This window comes from Mastigoproctus giganteus, chromosome 7, assembly GCF_048544385.1.
Source record: "Mastigoproctus giganteus isolate SK-2022 chromosome 7, ASM4854438v1, whole genome shotgun sequence".
In the NCBI taxonomy this organism is placed as follows: domain Eukaryota; kingdom Metazoa; phylum Arthropoda; class Arachnida; order Uropygi; family Thelyphonidae; genus Mastigoproctus; species Mastigoproctus giganteus.
The window spans coordinates 15,312,831-15,331,840 of NC_143581.1; the positions used below are offsets into that span (position 1 = coordinate 15,312,831).

The 19,010-nt window shown below is 36.8% G+C and overlaps 1 protein-coding gene across 1 annotated transcript in view; it reads left to right on the plus strand.

Moving 5' to 3' along the window:
* Window positions 1-19,010, plus strand: part of Sys1 (Sys1 golgi trafficking protein) — a 49,690-nt gene that overhangs the window by 6,836 nt on the left and 23,844 nt on the right. The window contains exon 2 of the mRNA XM_090378689.1: window positions 11,594-11,816. Coding sequence (XP_090234815.1) covers window positions 11,655-11,816 — 162 coding nt within the window. The 5' untranslated portion in view covers window positions 11,594-11,654. The remainder of the gene's footprint in view (window positions 1-11,593; window positions 11,817-19,010) is intronic.

The following is a 19,010-nucleotide window of genomic DNA, read 5'->3' on the forward strand; positions in this document are numbered from 1 at the left end:
GATGTGCTGTTTGTGCACTAGTCAACTCTGAAGCCACCTGAGAACTGTTTATGTAGCCCTCTAGCTCCCCAAGAACTGTCTATGTGGCCCCTGAGTACTTCTGTGTTTGACATCCCCAATGTAGAAGTCTTAAATATAAATGTGGGAATCATATCAGGTTCTGCAATACTGGGAGTTGGAAGTGCATTTATTTCTTTTCTTGATGATCAGTGTATCGAATTCAAAGCTGTTTAAAGGCATTGTGAAGGTACTGTCTTCAAAAAAAAGAAGACTTCATTATTCTTATCAAACCTGCATAAAAACTGAAGCCAGTTTTCGAGGTAGGTGGGTGTTTCTGGAGGGTATATCTGGTGTCGCCTATTAGTCTGAATTTTCCCATTTAGAAACTCTTTTTCCCTTTTTTTTTTCAATGCTACAGTCAATTCAGTAGCTGACCACACTTTGGAATGAATAGAGTTTTTATGAGATTCAGCTGGTCAACACCTTAGCAATGCAGCTTAGCCAACTTATGAGAAGTTTGGCTTTTAATTCAGTTATGCCATGAAAAGAGTTGCAATAGTTCTAAAGCCAAAAAAGGTTGATAAATTTAGGGAAGAAGGATAGTTTATATTCTGAGTCTGTTACTCAGAACAAGTGTGTCATATTGTTATGGGGAAAAGGGAATTGAATTTTCAGAGAATCAAAAATATAAGTAATTGAACAACAATTGGATTCATATATATGAGTCATATTCAAGTAGAAAAGATCTAGAATTTGATTATTCCTCATCAGCTTAGATGTAATTTGGGAAAGATTAACCAGTGCAATACCACCACTTTGCTTATTGGAGGCTTGAAGTGGTGAAACCCATGTTTAGTCACCAGAGCAAAGTTTCTGGCATCCCTCCCTCCCCATCTCCTTCAACCCATGTACTGTACTAAGTACTGTGCATGGGTTGAAGTACTGTGAAAGGTTTTTAATACCTTTCATGTTTGGGGTTTAGATAAAAAAAAAAAAAAACAAAAAACATCATCCATTTGATTTATAATATGTCCTCTATGACATTATAGTGGACAGGTCTTGGTTTGAACCCTATCAGTGACAAGAGGAATGTGTGAGGGACTCTTCAGCCAAGACTGTAGTTAGCTAATCAACCTACACAACATGCAGATTGTCCTGCAAAGACACACTTGTACGCATCCACATGATACACAGTATAATCTGAGTTGCCAATGTACCTAAAACCCAGCAGCAGCAACAATACTAATTTATGGTATAATTCCTAAATGAGGTACAAAGCAGATGAAGAGGACTGAAATTGCCATCAAATTGTAAGCGACTTATGTTCCCATCAGTAATGTCCACATAATAAACTCATTAAAGCTTTTCAAATTAAAGGATGGCAGGAAATAATACAGTTCTAACATTAAATTGTGCTTTTTTGGAAACTTTATTCCTCAATTGAAGCCTTTTTTTTTTTAAAAGAATAAGTACACCACCAGCACCTTTTACCCCCTCAAAAAAAATTTTATTAACTCCTCTTTGAATAACTGGTATCTAATAGATGCTGCAAAAGTGGCATCTGTTAGATACCACTTTTGCAGCAAATAATGGTTCTCAACAGCTAGGACTTTATCCAAATTTTCTTTATGTGGAACTTTACGTTGGGTATTTATTTATATTAAATTTGTTAGTGTAATTTTTTTTATATTTACTTTTTGTGGAGGAAGGATGGATGTTTGACTTGCCACATGTTCTTTATTTCTAAAATTAAGCTAAGAGGCTCTCTGAGCCTGTCTAAATAGTTTAGCAGTGGCAGGACTTGCATCCTTATTTTATAGCACTGGCAGGAAAAAAGTGTATTGTCTTGTGAAAGGCATTGATTGTAAAGCTGCCACCACAAGTTGCCCTATGTTGCACTACTAAAAAGTAATACTTCTCTTAAGAGAGAGAGAGAGAGAGAGAGAGAGAGAGAGAGAGAGAGAGATACAGGGTGAGCATAAAGTCTTTCCCTGATTTAAGAAATATTATAACTTAAAAACTATGCTAGATAGAAACTTGCACCATGTGTTATAACGAAGCCAATGCTTAGAGTTTTTTGCGCTATACAATTGCACAATCTGTGGACGATCTAAGTAGCTCTACAATGGATACATCGCAATCGATACATTGCTGCAATTGCCATTATCAAAATGGCGTCAATGAGAGAGAAAACTCAGTGTGTTTTATGGTTTCATGAAACAAAATCGCCAGATCTCGCCCATTTCGCTGAATTGTAACTGGCGATTTTGTTTCATGAAACCATGAAACACACTGAGCTTTCTCCTTCATTGACGCCAATTTGATACTGGCGATTGCAGTGATGTATCCATTGTAGTGATTGCAGCGCTACCTAGATCGTCCACAGGTTGTGCAACTGTACAGTGCAAAAAACTCTAAACATTGGCCTTCACAAGGTGAAAGTTTCTATCTAGCATAGTTTTTAAGTTATAATTTTCTTAATCAAGGAAAGACTTTATGCTCACCCTGTATAATGGAGAGGCATTACTTTTTAGTATTGCAGCATTGGAAATGCATAGTGGTAGCCTTGCAGTTTAAGAGACTAATGCCTTTCACAAGACTTATCATTTTTTTTTTTCCTGATGTACCTATACAATAAGCCCTACCACAGCTAAACTGTTCTTTTTTTCTTTATGAAAACATTCCTCCTATTGCCATTGGTACTTGCTGCATATCAAGTCAAGTATATTAGTAGTAATATGTCATATTTAATGCAAAGAGATTCAGGGTTATTCAGCATCGATCTTAAAAAAGTAATAATAAAAATAAACCACCTGGCTTCATCTGGGTATTTTTCCACTCTTCTTAAATTTACTTAAGCTTTCTAGTTTAAAATGTTAGTTGCTAATTTATTCCATTTATTAATATCATGTAATACACATGCAAGTTATGAAAAGAAATGAACTAACTCACAAACTTCCTTCAAGCTCTGGTTCTGCTTACATTTGATGTTTCTACAACTACCCTGGACCATCACTGATCCAAGGAGTATGTGATGGGAACTCCCTCCAATGCTGATCCTGGAATTGGTTGATTGCAGTTCACTTAGCATGCACAGAGTAATCAATGAGAAGTGGTGAAGAAGTTTTGCACTTTACCTTTTGTACCTTAGCTCCATGAAACACTTATATGAAACATATTCAATTCATAGCAATAGAATGCTCAGGAAAGCTTGTCCTGTTTTTCAGGAAGTTTGCTATATTTGCATTTTTCCTTCCTTCCTAATGCACTGTGATACAGCAACAACAGCACCTAATAACAACAGTGAAATTTCTTCTCCTTCGGATTTTATGATGGTACTATAGATGGCATAAGTACAGTACCATCTCATTTATAATATATGCAATTTTAGCCCTGAAATTAGCATTAGTAGAGGCATATGATGCAAGAAAGCAAGCTCATACAGCATCAGCCAAAAAAAAAAAAAAACTTCCCCTTTCATCCATCCATTCACTCCAAAAGTTTGTCCAGTTCTTCCTTGAATTTATTTAAGCTATCGACTTCCACAATGACCGTTGGAAAGTTTGTTCCAGCAATCAGCTGCTCTCTGTCTAAAGGCAAATTTCCGCATCTATTCTACAAACTAGCTTTCCTTAATTTGAATTTATGCCCCCCGCAGGTGCGTAATCTGAGCAAGAGGAAGAATCCCATCAGCATTGAGCTTGCTCAAACCAATCAAGGCCTTGTACACCTCAATCAGGTCACCTTGGGGCGGCTCCGTAGCCAGGTGGGCAGGAGCAGCAGTGCGTAGCACACGCTTCTTGATTAGACCGGGGTTCAAGCCCGTGCCCACCAAATACAGAGGATGTGGAAAGGTCAGGGAATGACCACCGCATATCCCCGGAGCAATATGGCCTTAGTTGTTAATGCTCCTAAAAACCAAATAACAAACAAACAGGTCACCTTGGAGGTGCCTGGTCTCCAGATGCTGCAATTTGCAGAACTTCAGCCTTTCTTGGTAAGAGCAACCCTTTGTTCTCCTTCACCAATCTCATTGCCCTTCTCTGTACTTGTTCCACCAGTTCTACATCCTTCCTAAAATGAGGCCTCCAGACCTGTATGCAGTACTCAAGGTGTGGCCTGACCATCACCTTATACAAAGGGATAATCAGCTTCTTATCCCTACTAGCAAAGTTTCTGTATATCATTGACAAACCCTATGAGCTGTCCTGGCAGCATGTCTACACTGCTCAGAATTTCATGTGTGACTACACAATTACTCTCCAGGTCTTTTTCATTCTCCACTACCCTGAGTGTAGTACCACACAGTTGGTACGTTACTCTGGGGTTACTGCTTTGCATTTGTCAATTTTAAACTTCAATTGCAGTAGTGTACTGTACTTAACAATCCTACTAACTTTTGTATCATCTGCAAACTTATAAAATAGTGTATTCATAGTGAGTGTATCACAACAATTCTATCATTATGGCCTCTCACTGATCAGTTGCACTTTTTCCTGCAAAGGATCAACTCTACCACCATCAAGGAATCATTTGAATCCTTTACTTGCTGTTCCTGAAGCATTATGGCACCTCTATACACTTGCATATTTACCTTATGCATTGGCCAGTATTTAAAAATATTGATTGAGGTCTGTTTCTCACTGGAGATCAAAAACTTTGCCATGCTGCCATTTGAAAAGTGTTGCCTCACTAAGTAACCTCTGGTAGAAACATTGAGGTTGGTTATCAAAGTTGATTAAAAAATTTAATGGTGGCAATCAAAAAAGATCCTTCAGTTTAAATTGCACGTGTTTTTCTATATACTTAAAAATGTGCAGGTCATTTTGGTTTTATTAACAAATCAGCAACTCATGAATGACTGTCATCTCAGACCATTTGTAGTCAACATCAGCAGTGATTCTAATGATTATAGATGCACTTTTTTCTTTCAGTTCATCAACTGTGTGGGGATTGTTTCTGGCCTTTTAGATACTCCTATAATAACTAATCAAAACTTTGAGAGAAACAATCTAATATAACACAGTCACCAAATTCTCAATTGGTGACATCCAGAATTGCATTCACTATATATGATTAGCACCCATCCTGTTGAAAGAATGTTTCATCAAACTGAACACCCATGAATTTAATCTTCAACTTATATTTTTTTCTGAAATTTTCAGGTTATAGTAATAAATGTACTATACTATATAGTAAATATTAGGAAAAGTAGTTAGCATTTTCTGTGCTTGTCTAACAAAAAAAATAAAGAATTGCTATAGTTGAAATGCTAATTTTATAATAAATAAAACTTTTATTTGCAAGTTAAAAATTCTTATAGGAGATTACTCACTAAGATTCTTTATTATTCCAATCTATGTTTCAGAAAAATGGTGGAGCAACCAAAAAAAAAAAAAGACTTACTTCCCCCCCCCCCCACTGTCATTCAACAAAAGGGCAGCCAATTCTAGTGGGAGCATACACTTTCTTTGTCATGCTGTGCTATTTCATATGATTATTTTGTTAATATAAGGACAATTATTATTTTTTTTTTTGTTTGCTACCTTTGAGAAAGTAGTTAACAAGTTCTTTGACAGCTTCTTTATGTGATTGATATAATGAAATAAAAAAAGTATGGTTAAACTTCCAGGATATGGCAGTCCATTATCTAACATTGTTGTTGCCCATTTTCCAATTATTTTCAGGAAAATTGATAAATCCAGCAAACCACAAATCATAAACTTTAGTTTCGGTTTGACCACTCACCCAAGTGGTATGTTGGCACTTCCTTCAAATTAGTATTCATGCAGCATTTCCATTTGGTTTTCATCATCATTTTCCATATTTATATCCATTTTATTAGTATATTTAGCCAGTATTTGTCCTTAAGTATGCTACCTGAAAGAAAAGCAAATGGCCCAGAGGAACCGTATTTAAAATGCTAAAAATAGATCATAATCTGTTGTGAAAAAGGTTATATTGTTTAAGAAACTAGACAAATGGAACTTTGTGTTGGTTCATGTTATGTATGATCTGAACAAGAAGAGCAGAGTAAATTCACTGTTTAAATTCTTTGCACACAGCGATTCAAAGAAGAAAGGAATGACAAAGCACACTGTATGTTACTTTTCCCTTATGTAGGATCTATTGTGCAATACAGTGCATAGTGTTGTACTGTATGCAATAAATTGCAATATGTAAATATAGTATTTTTGCATTTTCTCTCCATTTATGCATGACTATAATATGCCAAATTGAAATCCAGAAAATTCTAAGATCTGTCTTGGCTCAGGACTCAAGGTGGGCAAATTTTGGTGGTTGGACTGTAAATAATGGTAATAGATTATGCTAATTGTCAGGTATTTAAAGCATTGATTCAGTTTTATTCCAGTTTTTATTGAATTATAATAAAATCACTAGGTTGTAGAAGGTTGCACTTCATTTTCTTCAACCCCCTTAGTAATTTTATTTAAGTATAAAATGTCTCCCCCGATGATATTCTCTACCTTGTCGCGGTGGGTGGGGCGTGTGTGTTCCGATGATCCGGAGAGCTAAGTCGGCAGTAGCTTAGCTATTGGTCGGGCCTCCCAAGTCGGACAGGTCAAAGGGTAGGGGCCAGACTAAGAGAGATACCCTGGTTCTCTAGGTTGGGGATTGCTGCAATGGGCTAGCTCCTCATTCAGTGTAAAAAATACACAAATGCTAAACGACCTACAAGTGAAAATGAAAACACTGCACTTTCAGAAATGACTCAGCAAACAGAAAAGGACAATGATTTTGGGATGCTGGAATATTCAAGGTCTTTCAACTAAAAGAAACTTTCTTCCAGATGAACTGCAAAAATTCAATTTAGACATTGTTGTGTTATCGGAGACAAAGAAAAAAGGATGTGGAGAGGAAATAATGGGAGAATACTACCATTTTTGGAGGCGCCTCCATAGCCAGGTGGGAAGAAGCAGCAGCATAGCACACACTTCTTGGTTAGACCAGGATTTGAGCCTGTCACCACCAAATACGGAGGATGTGGAAAGGTCAGGGAATGACCACTGCATATCCCTGAGCAATATGGCCTTAGTTGCTAATGCTCCTAAAAAAAAAAAAAACCAAAACCAAACTACCATTTTTGGAGTGGAGTGGCTATTCAATCTTTGTGAACAGTTCAACTTGAGAATAAACAACACATTTTTCCAACACAAGGATATCCATAAATATACTTGGTCACAGGAGACAAGACAAATTAGATCAGTTATAGATTACATTATTTCTATATAATATCGGTGTAGGTACACCATAGTTTACCCATAAATTTGAACTATGTATGTAGTGTAAAGCCATCGTTTTAATTGTATCTTATATTGTGGGTGCCTTCACAATGAGATAGCTGGTATTGTACTACTTCAGATAAATAATGCTTCTCTAGTAGAGAAGACTACTGTTATTTATTTATTTTCAGTGGATACCATTAAAACGATACCTTTACACTACATATGTAGTGCAAATTTATGGGTAAACTATGGTGTATCTACACCGATATTATATAGTTAATTACCTAAACCCATAAGAAATTGTCTTGTGCATTTCGTCTTCTAATACATTATTACCAACACCATTTGGCATCTCTCATATTGTGGAAATAATTTTGCAACTGTGATAGCATGTTGCATTACCAGGGTACCTGCCCACCCACTGATGATGATGAAGCCCACTAAGCTTTGAAACGATCGTCTGGGTGGTGGTATCCACTAAAAATAAGTAACAGTAGTCTTCTCTACTAGAGAAGTTTTATTTATTTGAAGTAGTTCAATACCAGCTATCTTGTCGTGAAGGCACTCACAATATGAGATACAATTAAAATGATTCCTTTACACTACATATGTAGTTCAAATTTATGGTGTATCTATGCCGATATTATATAGTTAATTACCTAAACCCATAAGAAATTATGCCTTATGCATTTCATCTTCTATTACATTATTTCAAAACATTCAGGAATATATGTATTGAAAGATGTCAGAGTTTGTAGAGGAGCCAAGTGTGGATCTGACCATTTTCTTGTTAAAACAACACTGAGGTAGAACTGGATTAAGAAAATAAGTGTGGACAACCAACAATGCAGGGAAGGAGAAATGCTACAAGTGGATCAATTTAATGTTGAACTACTTCAGGACGACAGCATTAGAAACAACTTCACCCAGAGATTGGATGCTGCAATTAACATAGAGATAAAAGGTAATACTGAAGAAATCTATGAATATTTAAAAAATATTGTAAAAAAAATAGCTCATGAAATCCTAGGCAAAAAGAAGAGCAAGGACCAAAAAAGACATGGATTACAGAGAAAGTAAGAACTGCTGTATAGGAAAAGAAACTTGCATATCAGAAATGGCTGGGTGATAGGAATGATGCATATAGGAACATTTATGTTGAAAAGAAGAAAATAGCCAATCAGTTGGTAGTAGAAGCAAAAAATGAAGAATGGGAAAGGAAATGCGCAACTATTAATAGCAAATTGGGCTTCGAGTGATCAGCGGAATCATGGAAGGTCCTTAAAGACTTTAGAAAACAGAATAAACACAATTCTGGTTTGTAATTAATACCTTTGAAAGACTGGATGAAGTACTATGAAGAACTTTTAAAAGAAGACCGGGAAGAGTACGTTGGTGTAGAAAACTCGGGCTTAAACGTTTCTGTTAGAGAAGTGGAACTCTTGCTAAAGGAAGGAAGGAAGGAAGGAAGGAATGGCAAACCACCTGGACCTGGAGGAGTTTATATGGAACTTCTGAAATACGTAGGAAGAGGAGTGGCTGTTCTGATACAAAAACTGTTAAAAGGTATACTGAGAGGAGAAGAAATACCGAAAGAAATGACAACAGGATATATTACATCAATTTATAAGAAGGGTGATCGGAAAAGCTGTTCAAATTACAGAGGAATATGCGTCTTGAATCCGCTGTTAAGGATTCTTGGAAAACGGATCAGGAACCATTTAGAAGCGCGAATCAAGCTGTCAGAAGAACAAAGTGGTTTTTCAGCTGAGAGGTCATGTATAGACCATATCTCAACAGTGCGACAGATTCTTGAAAAATGCCAATCAAAAGGAAAAGAAATCTTTATGATTTTCATTGACCTTGAAAAGGCATATGACAGTGTTCCAAGAAAACTTATGGGAAGCACTGAAAGAGGCAAATATTGATGGACAACTGATTAACATTATTAAGGCAATTTACAGGAATAATAGATGCAGAATTAAAGTGGGATCAGCTGAATTCCACACTTCAAAAGGCTTATTACAAGGCTGTTGCATGTCACCAACACTTTTCAAAATTTATATCGACATCTGCCTAAGATCCTGGTCAAAAAATACAATAAAATGGGATTGCCGATTAATAAGAACACCTATATTCACAATTTACTTTTTGCAGGCGATCAGGTGGTGATAGTACAAGACTTAGAAGATGCAGACTATGCATGTCGTCAGTTGTTTGAGGAATATAAACAACGGGGTCTAAAAGTCAATTTTAGCAAGGCTGAAATATTGTCTTCAGGATCAGGACACATTCTAAATATTGAAGGTTTTAAAATCAAACAAGTTGATAAATTCAAATATTTGGGATCAATCTTACAAAGTGATGGATCATCCCAAGCAGAGATCAATAAGAGAATTGCAGACAGCAGAAAGGCTATTGGCATGTTAAATTCTGTTCTGTGGAGCAAAAATATCCTAAATAAAACAAAGAAACTTATATTTCAAATGATTGTACAAAGTCTTCTATTGTATAGAGCGGAAACTTGGACGTTGAATAGGCGAGTGGAAAACAAATTGCTCTCCACAGAAATGGATTTTTGGAGATGCTCAGCAAGAACTTCTAGAAGAGACAGAAAATGGAAGTGAAAAAGAATATTATTGACACTATCAAAGAAAAGCATTTAACATGGTATGGACATGTAAAACAGATGTAAAAAACCAGATATCCAAAGGCTATCCTGGAAGAAGGAAAAGAGGAAAACCTAGGAGAACATGAATGGATGGAGTACGGGAGTGCATGACAGCCCGAGGCTTAACCGACCAAGACACCTTGAACTGCATTTTATGGCGGGAAAAAATTCCTACCAAAAAATAACTTGTAGGCTGAGGAAACCCATTGTAAATGGAAACACTCCTCTTGAAGAAGTATAAAATGTGGTTGAGTTTAGCAGTCCAAAAATTTTTAAATACATGTATATGAATTGTCACTAGAGAATGCATAATTTGAAGATTCTACAGCTAATAGCTAATACTAGATTTCTTTATTATTCATTTTGTTGTAAATATGTTTTCTAGATCTGTCAGCCTTCATACAGTTCTCTTTGTTAACTTAGCCATTCAAAATTAAAATGAGCCTCTTCAGGCATGGAAAGTGGCATTATGGCATTTTTATTGTCATCAGAAATGCTTACTTGGGTTTGACAGTAGCAAAATATATTAATAGTAATTGTAGAGGCATACAAGGAAGCAAGCTTATGTAGCATCAGCCAAAAAGGAAAAAAAGAAAACATTTCACGCATCCATTCCCTCTAAATTGTTTGTCCAGTTCCTCCTTTAAATTATTTAAGCTATCAACTTCCACAACAACAGATGGAAGTTTGTTCCAACAATGAACTACCCACTGGCTAAAGGCAAATTTCCACACTTCTATTCGAAAACTGTCTTTCCTAAATTTGAATTTATGTCCCCTCAGGTTCGTACTCTGAGCAAGAGGAAGAATTTCGTCAGAATTGATCGTGCTCAATCCATTCAAAAGTCTAATACACCTCAATGAGATCACCTCGCAGGTGCCTAGTCTCCACACACTGCAATTTGTAGAACTTAAGCCTTTCATGGTAAGACCACCCCTCGTTCCCCTAACCAATCTTGTTACCCTTCTCTGTACTCGCTCAAGCAACTCTACATCCTTCCTAAAATGAGGCCTCCAGACCTGTACACAGTACTCAAGGCATGGCCTTACCACTGCCTTATACAAAGGGATAATCACTTCCTTTTCCCTACTAGAATATAATAATATGTTCACATTTCAATTCTAAATAAGAAATTTGTGGAAACAACTAGAGATCCTGGTTCGAGATTTTCTTGGCTCATATTTTAAACATTTATCTCTGCTGATAACTTTCTTAAAGATTTTTTTTAGAGTTTTCTTGTGCTGCTACACTTAATTGCTGTAGTCGTTTCCTGAATTTTAATTGGAGACTGATTTTTTTTTTTTTTTTTTTTTTTTTTTAATATACTAGTGTATAGCTCACAAAAGGTAGTTGGGATGTGCTGGGTTTGAATTTGAAATTTCATATTTAAGGTATTTTGTAGCTCATCTGCAGATATTTGATTATATATTTTTTTAAATTGCTTTGTAAAAGAAGATCCATATTCATATGGTCATCATTCACTCATTCATCTGATTGCTCTAGTGATAATTGTTTTTTTTTTTCTTCTTTTTGTTACTATCTGTCTCCAAAGATAAGCAAATATTTGTACTTTGTAATTTATTTTACATGATTAAATGAATAGACACATTACATATTCTCCCACATATTTTATATGTAAAAGTACAATTTACTAAAATTATGATTTTTATTTTAGATAAATTCAAGATGATACTAAGTTAATTTCAAGATCAGGCCAGTGTTCTCATCACAGTAAAATGGGTGGCCACTTTCGTTATTCTGTCTGGGACCCTCTTCTTATTATATTCCAGATTATAACTATTCAGTGTATATTTTACTTCTCGTTAGGCTTGTGGGTTCTTTTTACAGATTGGATATCTGATTATCCTCGGTCTCTTGACCAAATTTTCTTGTATGAGGTAAGTAATACATGCTTATTTAGCTAAAAACATGAAATTTTTTATTATCATTTCTGACATGCTGTATGAATAAATATATAACATATTACTTGAACCCATGATTCTAGGATACATTGAGATAAATCATCATTATAATTATTTCCAACCCAAATGAATTGGGCAGGGCGGGGCCTCTTTGCCTCTACCCAAGCATGACTAACTTAACCCTGAATGAGAAAGCCATTTAAAGCTCGTTTGTTCTGTAATGAGAACAAAATTTGGACTCAGTTTGACAATTTAAATGGAAATGGATAGCATGGATGTTATATTGCCATTGAAGTACTGAATACCCTAGAGAAGTGGGATAAAATGAATGAAGTACAATGAATTAGTATATTGGATGTTTCAATTAAAAAGCACCAGTGTCTTTCTTGCATATTTTTAGGTTATGCTGTTTGTCCTGTGGGACTTTTTTGTCATATTTGGACTGAAATTTTTGAATTTGATGTCAAAATTGGACCAAGTATTAAAAGTATTAATTTAGGTTTATTATTGTAGTCATTAAACAGTAGTCCACATATTATCAGAGCCTTCTGACCTCTTGCCAGTGCTGTTGGTCCAAACTTCTGTTCAATCATAAGTCACCTCTCCTACATCCTGATGTTATATTGCATCCTTGTTAAGTAAAGCTGACTTATTAGCATCTTACTTTTCCTCTAACGCTTGTATTAATTTAGGCAAATTTCCTCCTGCCATAACAAACACTTTAAGGCAAACTGGGAAAAATTTTCCTTCAGTACAGTTTTAGATAAAAACTTCATTCTGAACCAGTCAATAGATGAAGCTAATGACCATATTACTAAACGGATACTAGCAGCAGCTGACAAAGCTATTCCTCAGTCATTGACTCATCCACACAGGTGCAAAAACTACTGGTGGAATGATGAATGTAATAGAGCAAAAAAAGAAAAGAACAAAGCTTGGAATATTTTCTGCAAGCATCCCACTATTATTAACCTTATAAATTATAAGAAACTAAATGCTAAAGCATGACAAATAAGAAGGAAAGCCAAAAAAGATTCCTGGATACAGTTCGCTTCTACTATCACCAAAAACACTGATACTAGATTAATCTGGAGGAAAATCCAACATCTGAATGGCAAATATTCATTGTCATCCTCTCCAATATTGATCTGTAATGGACAGGAACTGTCTTCCTCCAAAGACATAGCAAATGCCTTTGCTAAAGCCTTTGCAAAAATTTCAGCAGCAAATTCATATGATGCTTCATTCCAACAGATTAAAGTGGTAGCAGAAAGGTATAAGTTAAATTTCAACACTGGTCTGTCTCTTCCATATAATCAGCCTTTTACTATATCCGAGTTAACGGATGCTCTTAACAGAGCACCCAATAGTGCAGCTGGCCCTGATGGTATATTTTATATTATGCTAAAACACTTGAATGATACTGCTTTACAAATTCTTTTAATATTTTTTAACAGAATTTTTGAGGAACATGTTTATCCTCGCTCTTGGAAACATTCACTTGTACTAGCCATCCCTAAACCAGGAAAAGACCTCTCTAATCCAGGAAATTATTGTCCAATTTCCTTAACTAGTTGTTTGGGGAAAACACTGGAGAAAATGGCCTCACCTGGTTTCTTGAGTCACATAACATCTTACATAAAAATCAGTATGGCTTTCAGCAAAATAGATCTGCATTAGATATGATGACCAAAGCAGAATCAAACATCAGAAACGCTTTTGTCAGAAATGACCACCTCGTATGGTAAGTTTCGATTTAGAAAAGGCCTTTGATACAACATGGCGTTTCGGTATTCTACGGGATCTTTACACCTTTGGTCTACGAGGCAGGCTTTCTTTGTTTATTCAGAGCTTTCTCCAGGGCAGAACCTTTCAGGTTAGTCATCTAAATGCTCTCTTTCTAAAATTCATATACAGGAGGAAGGGGTCCCTCGAGGATCTATCTTGAGTCCTACGCTATTTTTTAATAAGAATAAACAATATCCATGATATTCCAAGCACAGTAGAATTATATTACTATGCAGATGACCTCATGATTTTCGTGCCAAGGAAAAACTATGAATTCTATTGAGAGACAGCTTCAGATCTCAATTAACAAAATTGAGCTATGGATGTCTCACAATGGCTACCGCCTATCAGCACAAAAATCTAACTGTATTCATTTCTGTAAAAACATAAGATCCACCCTGAGCCTGAACTACATCTTAAAAATTTCACCATACCTCTTTCCAATAGTATCAGATTTCTTGGCCTAATCCTGGACAATAAATTAAACTTCTTACAACACATCACATATCTGAGAACCATTTCCTTGAAAAAATTAAATATCCTCCAAGTACTATCTTCATTGATGTGGGGTGCTGACTGATACACTCTGCTTCAGCTATATTGGATATTAATCCGATCTCACTTGGATTACAGAGCTCCAATCTATGACTCTGCCAGGAAAAGATCACTAACTCAGCTAGACACTATCCATCACAGTGCCCTAAGAACTACTTTAGGAGCATTCAGAACATCCCCTGTACAGAGTCTATATATAGATGCACACAAACCTCCACTCCATCTTCGGAGGAAAATGTTGATCCTCAACTATGCAGCAAAAATACGGAGTCTTTCTTTTCATCCTATCTCGCCATACTTATTTGAGCCCCAATGGACCACATTTTATCAAAACAAACCTAATGAAAACAAGCCTATTGGGATAAGGTTGCTGCACATGTAGCAGAAAATTCTCAGTGTCTTCAAATATATACCGATGGCTCAAAAACAAGTACGACAGTGGGCGCAGCGGTAGTTTCTTCTATCTTTTCTGCTTCTGTGTCCCTTCCAAAGGAATGCAGCGTCTATTCTGCTGAACTGTGGGTGATTAAAATAGCTCTGGATCATGTGATTAATCTGTCCAGGAAGCGAATTATAATCTACTCTGATTCTCTGAGTGCAATAAAATCGTTAAAAAATCCATCCAAACCAATCCACCCCATCTTGAAGCAAATTAGATTACAGATTATTGCGTTACAAGCTGTAAACCAATCAGTCAGTTTCTGTTGGATACCAGGTCATGTAGGCATCAAAGGAAATGAATACGCAGATCAAGCCGCCAAACATCCAATCATTGCAAGATCTCCTAACTACCAAGTGCCATATACAGACTACAAATCAGTCATAAAAAATGTGTGTGAAGAGCAATGGTTGCAAATCTGGCAGGCTCAGTGCGGCAATAAACTGCTTCAATTTAAACAGGAACTTAAGTTGTGGCCCTCAAGCATGCGATCAAATAGGCAAGAGGAGGTGATCCTGGCTAGGACGTTTGGGCATACATATCTAACCCATATTTATCTACTCAAGGGGGAAGATCTGCCTATTTGTACATTTTGTCAGACTACACTTACGGTGAGGCATATTCTAATAAATTGCAGTCATTATAATAATTATTGAAACTAAATTTTCAAATCGCTTTCACATCTGCAAGAACCTTTGACATTACCCCCATCTTATTGGAGACAATGCAAATCTATCTGAGTTCTTTTATTTCTTAAAGCAGACGGGATTATTTTACAGATTTTAACTGGTAATTGCACTACCAAATAGAATCAGCACAATATGGCCTTAGCAGCCCTTGTGCCATTAAACAACATATCAACCAACCAACCTACAAAAAGAGATTAGAATTGTAAACAATTTTAGTGCCAAGAAGTCTCCAGGGTATTTCTCCACTTGTCATTAAAGCTTGTTCAGGGTTAACTCTTGTTTTGTTTTGCCGTTTCACACTTTCTAATTCCACTAGTGTTTATCCTTCTGGGTGGAAATTTGCTTGTATCCATTTCATTCCAAAAAAGAGTTACAAATCCTTGCGATTATCATCCTGTTGCACTTCAACATCTTTCCAATCTGTCTTAAAATCTTCCTTCTGATTAATGATCAACATTATGGATTCTGTGTGCCAATCTGCTTTCTTGGCTTACATTACTTATCTTTGAACAAATTCCATAGAAAAGTTTGTAGTAACTGAAGTGCAGTTGTCCTTGACGTTTAATGCACAACGTAATCATATTGGCATAACAGCTTCTAGAAAGTTCCCATCTTGTGGTCTACCTACCAATCTTTGTAAATGGGTAGTTTCTTTCCAACTGTTCATTGTATGTGATGGTAGATGGCTTTCTAACTTCACTAATCCTTGTGTTCCCAAGGTTTTTACTTTTTTCCCCCATTCTTTTCCTCTCTTGTGATAATGATTTTCCATTGACTAGAAATCCTGTCCATAGTTTTACTGACGATAACACACACTATATACTACCTTCTAGTCTTACAAACCCTGCTTGGTACAAACAGCTGTTTCTCAAGTATCTATCACTATTGGTTCCTTAAATGCCAATCTCTAGGTAATTCTTCAATAACATTAACTAAGTTTTCTTCTCTATAGCTAGCAGAAGAAAGCTTGGTTAATGCTTCTAAAAGTCATCTTATTTCTATTGAGAAAAGCTTGCTGCCTCTTGCCCATCTTCAACAACCCTCAGATTTCTGGACAAGGTCATGTATCTTTACCAGGGTAAACTGTAGCTTTTAACCTATCTTAGTATAAGCATATCACAAATATTGCTTTTCTTCTTTGGTCACACCAGGCACTGCTCCTGCCTCCCTGTGGCGGGGCCGGAAATCTTGGCAGAAAAACTAATCTGCCAAGGGCCAAAAGGAGCAAACATGGACCAAAATACATTTCCACCTCTAGAGCCGACAAGCTCTCAGCCAGAGTTAGACATTGACCATAACACGTCGCAACCCAAGAGGTTGAAAACCACTTCCTCAGCGACAAATTGTCCTGCATTTCTTATAATGCACTCTCTTGCAGATCAGCCTCTCAGTAAGCTCTCTCCGTTCCTTATCCAGAAACACCTGGAAAGTCTGGCAGGATCTCCTAAGACAGTCAAGAGACTGCAATCAAGCAACCTTCTATTGGAAACAATGAACTGTAGACATTCAGAGAAACTGCTAAAACTTACAAGCTTTGCTGGAATTCCAGTAAATGTTTCTCCCCATGCAATCCTAAATACATCCAAGGGTGTTATGTCCAACTGGGATCTATTGAATGTCACGGAGGAGGAGATAACACAAGAGCTTCAAGATCAAAATATAATTGCTGTGAAAAGAATCATGGTGAAAAGAGAAAATACTCTCACACCTACAAGGAATATTATTCTAACTTTTAACATGCCAAATCTACCTGCTTTGCCGCATTAGACCATACATTCCTAACCCATTAAGATGTTTTAAGTGCCAGAAGTATGGCCACTCTCAAACGGTGTGCAGAGGAAACCAGGTTTGTCCTAATTGTGAGTCCTCTGACCACACCCAAAGTGACTGCTTGGCAAAAGAAATGACTTGCCCCAACTGTAAAGTAAACCATTCTGCCTACTCAAGGACATGTGACAGATGGAAAACTGAAAAGCAAATCGTTAAATATAAGATCAAAAATAAAGCAAGCTTTCAAGAAGCATGGAAATTAATTGCTCCCAGTATGAATAAACGTATGTACACCAATATTACGGAAAAATAGCAATCAGTGGCCACCCAAACTGATGTTACAGTCCCTTCAAACACCTCAATCTCTGACTGGGCTCTGACTGTTCTCTCTGCAACAGTCCAATGTCCTGAAACAGTTGAACCAGGCAAGTAATACTGCACTTACAGTATCAGCTACATCTCTTTCTCCTCCCCCAGTGATTGCGTCTATATCGAATAATCGAAGCTCAAATGTAAAAAAGAATATCCAAGAAATGTCTATGGATACAATTGACTCATCCAGACAAGAAGAACCAATCTTAGAAATATATGCGGAAGAAGAAATGGACACCTGTCGACCATTATTCTCAAAAAAAGACAAACCAAAGCCTGAACGTCACAAGACAGTCACATTAAAAAAACAGTCAAATGCAGCTTCTACTAAACACCAGTAATGCCTTATATTCTACAATGGAATTGTAGAGGATTTCATGGCAACCTTAATGATATTCAAGTCTTAATTAGCCACTACTCTCCAGTTGGTTTCTGGCTACAGGAAACTTATCTAACTCCTCAAATTTCCGCCAACATAAAGAACTATGCCATCTATCGACACGACCGTAATACTTCAAATGCTGCCCGTGGGGGCGTGGCCATCTTGGTCAGCTCAAAGATCCCGACCAAGCAAATTGTTTTGAAAACTGAATTTGAAGTTGTTGCCGTGTGTTTGATAACCCAGATTGCTTTAATACTAGTATCAGTCTATCTCCCACCAGGTCATACTTTCTCTTACCAAGATCTTGAAAACCTGCTAATGCAATTACCTTCCCCTGTCTGTCTCTTGGGTGATTTCAATGGCCACAACCCCTTATGGGGATCGACAAAATTAGATATACATGGCTGCTTAGTTGAAACCTTTCTGGATAAGCAAAACCTTGCTTTTCTTAATACTGGTGCATCCACTCACATACAACTACCAAATGGACAAACCTCTGCAATCAATCTATCAATATGCTCCCTGATTCTGTTTCCAATCATGGAATGGTCTGTTATGGACAATCCCATGGGCAGTGACCATTTTCCGATTATTTGTGATCTGCTCACTGCACAACCACCATTTGCCAAACCCCTGCAGAAAATGGAAGTTCTCTCGAGCCAACTGGGTCAAATTTAAATCAGTTGTCACCCTGGATGAGCAATACATAAGAACACAGTCGATAGATGAAGCCATAGATTATATCACTTCACACCTACTATCTGCAGCTAAATGTTCAATTCCGTTGTCGAATCCCCAATCCCGACAGCACCTTAACTATTGGTGGAATGAAGACTGCACAAAAGCTAAGAAGTTAAAAAATAAAGCGTGGAATTTATTTCGTAGATCCCCAACCACAGCTAATCTTATCAATTACAAGAAAATTAAGAGCAAAAGCACGTCGCATTCAAAGAGAAGCCAAGAAAAATTCTTGAATTCGGTTTGCATCTACCATAAACAGAAACACTAACTCCAGGTTAATATGGAAGAAAATCAGGCAGATTTCCGGGAAATTTCCAACCACCCCTTCACCAATTCTTTCATGGAATGGGCAGAAACTCTCTGCTGCCGAGGACATAGCAAATGCTTTGGGCAAAACCTTTTCCCAAGTTTCAGCGCCATCAACTTATTCTCCG